The 6,904-nt window shown below is 42.0% G+C and overlaps 1 protein-coding gene across 2 annotated transcripts; it reads left to right on the top strand.

The window, feature by feature from the left end:
- The first annotated feature begins 477 nt into the window (after nucleotides 1-477).
- LOC127778284 (pentatricopeptide repeat-containing protein At3g26782, mitochondrial) lies at nucleotides 478-6,518 on the top strand. 2 transcript variants are annotated; one of them, XR_008018480.1, is made up of 3 exons: nucleotides 478-1,544; nucleotides 2,721-4,265; nucleotides 6,042-6,518. XR_008018480.1 is itself a non-coding variant. In XM_052304864.1 (2 exons), exons 1-2 carry the CDS (start codon nucleotides 567-569, stop codon nucleotides 3,762-3,764), a joined length of 2,022 nt encoding a protein of 673 aa, XP_052160824.1. In that variant the 5' UTR covers nucleotides 478-566; the 3' UTR covers nucleotides 3,765-5,465. The 2 variants fall into 2 exon arrangements, 1 of the variants encoding a protein (XP_052160824.1); XM_052304864.1 differs by lacking the exon at nucleotides 6,042-6,518 and having other exon boundaries at nucleotides 2,721-5,465.
- The last annotated feature ends 386 nt before the right edge of the window (nucleotides 6,519-6,904 follow it).

Below are 6,904 nucleotides of genomic sequence, written 5' to 3'. Positions count from 1 at the left end.
GGGGTTGGTCGCCGCCGTCGCCGACGAGGACGAGCGGCGCGGAGTCGTCGGCGGCCGCCTCTCCCCATCTGCCGCCGGCGTCAGAAGAGAAGACTAGAGAAGAGAAGAAAAGCGAAGAGAAGAAAGAAAAGAGAAAGGAAGAAGATGATGCTAGCACGTGGGCCTCGCATTTTTCCTTCTCACTTACATGTGGGCCTCATATTTTGTTTTTTTATTTTTTTGCTGACTAGGTTGCCACCTCAGCAAAAACCATGCATCTATACTGCCTTGGGACCTTTTTTTTTTGGACCGTTTTACATAGTCAGGGATACACATTTAGTATTGCGGTTAGGGGACATCAGATATACTCGGCGTACAGATTGAGGGACGTCAAGTGAACTTATTCCTCACGACGAAGGCTGTACCACACGGCCCATGTTTGCACGACCCACGATGGGGAGTCCCAGCACGAGACGGCAAAGCAGATGTGACGGTACGAGTGCGAGAGCGACGACGGCGGCCGAATACGAGCAGCCGCAGCGGCGGTGGCACGCGAGCAGTGGCGACTGACTGGCTGTGGCTCGGCAATGGCGGGAGCAAGCGTCATGACATCGCTCCCAAATCCACTCCCCACGCCACCTGCCCACCCAGCTCCCGCGTTCAATCCCCAACGCCAACGAGAGCGCAGCGTCCCGAGTCCGACCACCACCGCCTCCTCCCTCCGCGCGCTCTTCCTCCGCGCCGTCGACCCGTCGCGCCCCGCGTCCTGGTCCGCGGCCGTCGCAGACCTCCTCTCCTCCGGCGACGCGGTCGCCGCCCTCGCCACGTTCGCCGCCGCCGTCCGCGCCAACCCCGCCGCGCTCCGCCCGGCTCTGCCCCCGGCCCTCCGCGCGGCCGCCGCCGCCAGGTCCCTCGCCGCCGGTCGCCAGCTGCATCTCCTCGCCCTCCGCTCGGGCCTGTTCCCCTCCGACCCGTATTCCGCCTCCGCCCTCCTCCACATGTACCACCACTGTTCCCGTCCCATGGACGCCCGCAGGGCGTTCGACGAAATCCCTGACCCCAACCCCGTCATCGTCACCGCTATGGCATCTGGCTACGTACGCAACAATCTAGTCTACCACTCGCTCGAACTCTTCCGTGCCATGATAGCCTCCGATTCTGCTTCTGTGGTCGACGAGGCTGCCGCTCTGGTGGCGTTCTCTGCTTCCGCCCGTGTCCCTGACCGTGGTGTTACTGCCAGCCTCCACGCGCTTATTGCAAAGATTGGCTTCGAAAGGAATGCTGGGGTGGTAAACACGATGCTAGACTCGTACGCTAAGGGTGGCAGTCGTGACTTGGAGGTAGCCAGGAAAGTGTTTGATACAATGGAAAGGGATGTGGTGTCCTGGAATTCGATGATTGCTCTGTACGCACAGAATGGGATGTCAGCCGAAGCAATTGGGTTGTATAGCAAGATGCTGAATGTTGGCGGAGGAATCAAATGCAACGCTGTGGCATTGTCGGCTGTGCTACTGGCTTGTGCGCATGCAGGGGCAATACAGACAGGAAAGCGCATTCATAATCAGGTAAATTACTTGCTTGGATCTGCTGTTTCAGACCAAACATTTTAGTTGCATTGTGAAGGGTTCAGTTCCTAATCGTGGGAAAGAAGCTCATGAGCCTACAATACATAGCAATATACTAGCATTCAACAATACATATAGGCATGAGCCCTCCAAAAGCTTTCTACACACTACTATTTCTCTTAGTAATATCAGATATTGTTTTATAGTTGATGTGTTCCGTGCCTTTTGTATGTAACTAACTTAATATATTTAACTTTCTCTAGTAACTAAAATTGCACATTCAATCTCTTCCAAAATGAACTTAACATAGTGATAGTTCAAGCACCGCTGTAGTCCACAAACTGTTACTATCCATTTGCATGTATTCAGTCTCTTTCAATAATAGGTGTTGGACAGCCGATTGTCTAGCAAAGCTTGGGCTGCAACACTCAGTGATCTGTCCCCTTTGTGATCAAAGTGAAGAATCCATCCAACACATTTTGATTTCTTGTGTTTTTTCTCGCCAAGTTTGGATGGCAATCTTCTTGAGACTTGGTTTTGCCGAGGCTGCGCCTCAGCCCTCTACCAACCGCTTCCTGAGGTGGTGGAGTCAAGCAACCAAGAACTGGCCGAAGGAGGTGCCGAAAGGGATTAACTCCTTGGTAACCTTAGTAGCTTGGGAGATTTGGAAGCACCGCAATGACTGCGTTTTCAACAACGCCAATCCTAGAGTAGCGACGGTCTTGCAAGTGATAGAAAATGAGGGCCATCTTTGGGGTGTTGCTGGAGCTTCTCACCTTCAAAAGCTCCTTAGTGGGACAGCTAACCTAGGCAACTAAGCTCCCCGGGTAGTCTAGTGTGTGTGGGTCTCGGTAGGAGGGCTCGGGCACTCCTACTTTGTTTTTTCTTTGTGTTGTGTTTTTGTATTGTTTTTTCTTCCCCTTAATGAAATGAAATGCAGCTCTCCTGCATTTTCGAGAAAAAAAAAATTGACCCTAGAAAATGCAAATCTATTTGCAGGTTCCAAATTGTATAATCCTCCATTTGTGATGTTTGTAACATTTTTTTGTGACAAGTTTATTGCATACACATGCCCATTATCTTTGTGAGGATATGCATCATAAGTTTACATTTCTATGATTTCTTAAATATTTATTTACATTATGACTGAAGTTTCATCTTGTTTGTATTTGAAAGGTGGTAAGGATGGGTTTGGAGGAAAATGTCTATGTTGGTACTTCCGTAGTTGATATGTACAGTAAGTGTGGAAGAGTTGAAATGGCAAGTAGGGCCTTCCGAAAAATCAAGGAAAAGAACATCCTTTCATGGTCTGCCATGATTACTGGTTATGGCATGCATGGTCGCGGACAAGAAGCCCTTGAGATTTTCACCGAGATGAAAAGATCAGGTCTAAGGCCTAACTACATAACGTTTATCTCAGTTTTAGCCGCTTGCAGTCATGCTGGTCTTTTGGATGAGGGCCGATATTGGTACAATGCCATGAAGCAAGAATTTGGTATTGAAGCTGGTGTGGAGCACTACGGTTGCATGGTGGATCTCCTTGGTCGTGCTGGTTGTCTTGATGAAGCTTATAGTCTCATTAAAGAAATGAAGGTCAAACCCGATGCTGCTATATGGGGAGCTCTTCTTAGTGCATGCCGCATACACAAAAATGTTGAGCTTGCAGAAATGTCTGTAAAAAGATTGTTTGAATTGGATGCAAGCAATAGTGGATACTATGTTCTGTTGTCTAATATATATGCAGAGGCTGGAATGTGGAAAGATGTGGAACGGATAAGGCTTCTGGTCAAAACAAGAAGAATAGAAAAGCCTCCTGGGTATAGCTCTTTTGAGTTGAAAGGTAAAATCTATTTGTTTTATGTTGGCGACAAGAGTCACCCACAGCACATTGAAATCTATTCTTATTTGGAGAAACTGCTTGAAAGAATGCAAGAAGCAGGCTATGTACCAAACACGGGTTCTGTTCTTCATGATTTGGATGAAGAAGAGAAAGAGTCTGCATTGCGAATCCATAGTGAAAAGCTTGCTGTTGCTTTTGCTCTAATGAATTCAGTCCCAAGATCAGTGATCCATATAATAAAGAATCTCCGGGTCTGTAGTGATTGCCATACAGCAATGAAGTTCATTACCAAGATCACTGAAAGAGAAATCATCATCAGAGATTTACAGCGCTTCCATCACTTCAAAGATGGATTATGCTCTTGTCGGGATTACTGGTGACAATGTACCAAAGGGCTTAGGTTCTGATGACATCTTTGTAGTCATAATGTCACGTTTTGATCTTTATAGCTAACATCCCTTTAAGATAGTGATGCTGTAATGTCACTGGATTAAGGGTAATGGCAGTGTCTCACTTCATTGCTTGCTAGAAGCCTAGAACAGCCCGAAACTATCTGCGCTGGTGTAACTGTAAGTTGGCAAATTTTTTGGTGCCTTTTCTTTTACTGAATGAACGTACTACCTGTACCTTCCAATACAAGAATGTCAGTCATGATATGACTGATGCATCATAACCGTTATCCATTGAACCATTCATGAAAAGGAGGATAAAATCATTTTGGAGTACGTGAATTTTGTTTCCATTTGGATCAGTATTGTTCATGTCTGTTGCACCCATAATATATTGGTCATCACAAGTACTATTGCAAACTTCAGAATGGGTTTGTTCAGTCTAAAGTTCTACTCCTGTGGCAAATATGTCACTGATGTTGGGTGTATCAGGTTAGTATTTTCTCCTAATTTAAACATATAATTGTTATTACTGATTTTGACACTATACATGGAGGGGCAAAGACTACTATGATTCATTTAGAAGTCATGCTTATTGAAGCTATGTATGTTTGCTGACAGTTTTTTAATAAGTGATAAGAAAGTGCTTACATGGCCTTAACTGTATAGATGTAAATACCAAGTAATAATAACTTTGATGTAACTGTTTTACTCATTGTATTCGATTTGTAAAAGGAAAACAAGACAACCTTGGTTTGCTTTACAACTAATATTGACAAGGGATATAGGTGATTGGCTTGCTCAAATAATAACTCACAAAGATGAACTAAATTGTTATTATGCAAACCTTCATTTTTGTTTAGTTCCTTTTTAAAATTTGACTAAGCTATGCTTTACAATTGTAGTACGGTTAGAGCGGTCTCTTATGCAACTGCTTTTATACAATATTTATTGCTATTCTTGATCTAATTATGTAGAAGACATATATACACGTCAGAAAATCTAATATGAAAATTTCCGATAGGTGCTTACTTTAGTCCATATTTGCATAGTTTTTTTGTTTTCCTTTTATTTTCCTTTTTTTTTGCAAAAGACTGAACAAAGATCGAGGAGATATAAAAAGGTTCCAAAATGCATTAAGAGGAAGCGAACTGAAAATTTCTTTTTTACAACTCAAAAGTAACTAGCAGACACAATGAAGTACAGTGACTTATTAATATTTTATATTTCTCACCACTTTTTTTCTCCTTAGAGTAAATTGCATCAGCAATATACGAACTTGCCAGGTGGGTTTAATCTAGTGAATGAATTTGTAGAGCGCTGGTGCATGAACTTGTCTGGTGCGTATGAACCAAAGCCAAAATAGCATGGCAAGGCTAATTTTACTGAGTTCAACATCATAAATAAATTAGTATGTTACATACGTACACATGTGGTGAAAGGCTATTTTTGTATACTTGGTTTCTACTCTATCTTTCTTTATTTCTATTTTCTACCCCTTGCATTATGAGAAAATTCCCTATCTAGCATTAAAAAAGTTACTCTTCCCTCTATAGCATCCAAACTTCAAAAGTTCCCTATCTAGGCACTTCTAAAATTTCCCTTGCCTATGTAGCACTTCCGTTAGTTTTTACACTTGACGGTGTTAACTAGTAGGAGAAAAGACGGTTTTGCCATTCTTTAGTTTTCAGATCTGCCTGTACATGATGTTGGTTATTAAAGAAGGGCAAAACCGCCTTTTCTCCTGCTAGTTAACACCGTCAAGTGTAAAAACTAACGGAAGTGCTACATAGGGAATGAAAATTTTAGAAGTGCCTAGATAGGGAATTTTTGAAGTTAGTGCTATAGAGGGAAGAGCAACTTTTTTTGATGCTACATAGGGAATTTTCTCTTGCATTAATTTTGGTTTTTTATTTCTTTAATCTTTATACAATCATTACGCCATATTCCATATTTTGTTGAACAGATCTTTGTCTAAGTGACATACTGATTTTCTTCTGAGATACATATTTACGCAACATTCAAATCAACAAGATCAATCTTGCTGAGCAAATTTTTGGTCAGCAAACAAGTTTGTATACCAAAACAAGCGTTTTATAAGTTTTATAAGTTATTGCGCTAGATTACACTCACTTGATAAGTTCGTGTGTCGCTAATGCAATTTACTCTTTTTTTATCAACCACATAAGTTTCTTTGTTATGCATTTCAATCATTTGTCATAGGATGATAAACAGTTTGTGGATATTACTTTTGTTCCCTCCCTAAAGGTCGGTGAACTCCAAGCTAATAATCTGAAGGAAGCGCATGGATACAAGTTATGAAGGTCTTGCACTTCATATTGTATTGCTGGTGTAGATGAAGGTTTTGAATTCCGGCTTCGACAAAAATACCAGTATCGTCACAAAACCGATGAACAACCAGAAAATTTTAGCACAATTTAAGGACTTCCCTGACAGTTTGTTAGCTCTAATGGTCTTGTACTTACAATGCTTATGTATTTGGTTTTGACGTAAGTTCTCTCTAAAATCTAAATGTACTGAGACAGCTAGGGGTGAAAACGGTAACGGTAATTACCGGCCGACCGGCATTCGTTTTCGACTTTCTACCGGCCGATCCATATGGAAATGGTAATCGACCGAAACAAAAATGGAAATGGTAAAAAATATGGAAATGAAAACGGAAATGGTTTTGCTGTTATACCGATCGTTTCCGTATTTATCGTATTCTTGCGGAAACTACCGTTTCTTATAATACGGTAATTACCGTATTCTAAATATGTCGATATTATAGGACATGTCTATACTTGACCCACAGCTTATAGATTGAATGACTCTTCAATAAAATCTCTAACTTTTGTACATGGCTAAATGAAGTTAATTTATAATTTATATAGTATAAGCTTGAATTTATGTATATATATAACATACTTATGTAAAGTTAAATATATGTTTTTATAGTTTAATGTTTCCGTATTTGTTACCGGTTTCCGATCTGTACCGACATGTTTCCGTCCGTATTGTTCCGTTTCCGGTTTTCCGATATTTCCGATATCGTTTTCGTTTACGACTTTACCGTTTCCAATTTCGTTTCCGAGAAAAATATGGCTACAGAAATGGTTGAGGCTGTTTTC

This window comes from Oryza glaberrima, chromosome 7 (genome assembly GCF_000147395.1).
Source record: "Oryza glaberrima chromosome 7, OglaRS2, whole genome shotgun sequence".
Taxonomy (NCBI): Eukaryota; Viridiplantae; Streptophyta; class Magnoliopsida; order Poales; family Poaceae; genus Oryza; species Oryza glaberrima.
This window is presented reverse-complemented; position numbering and strand designations above follow the sequence as displayed.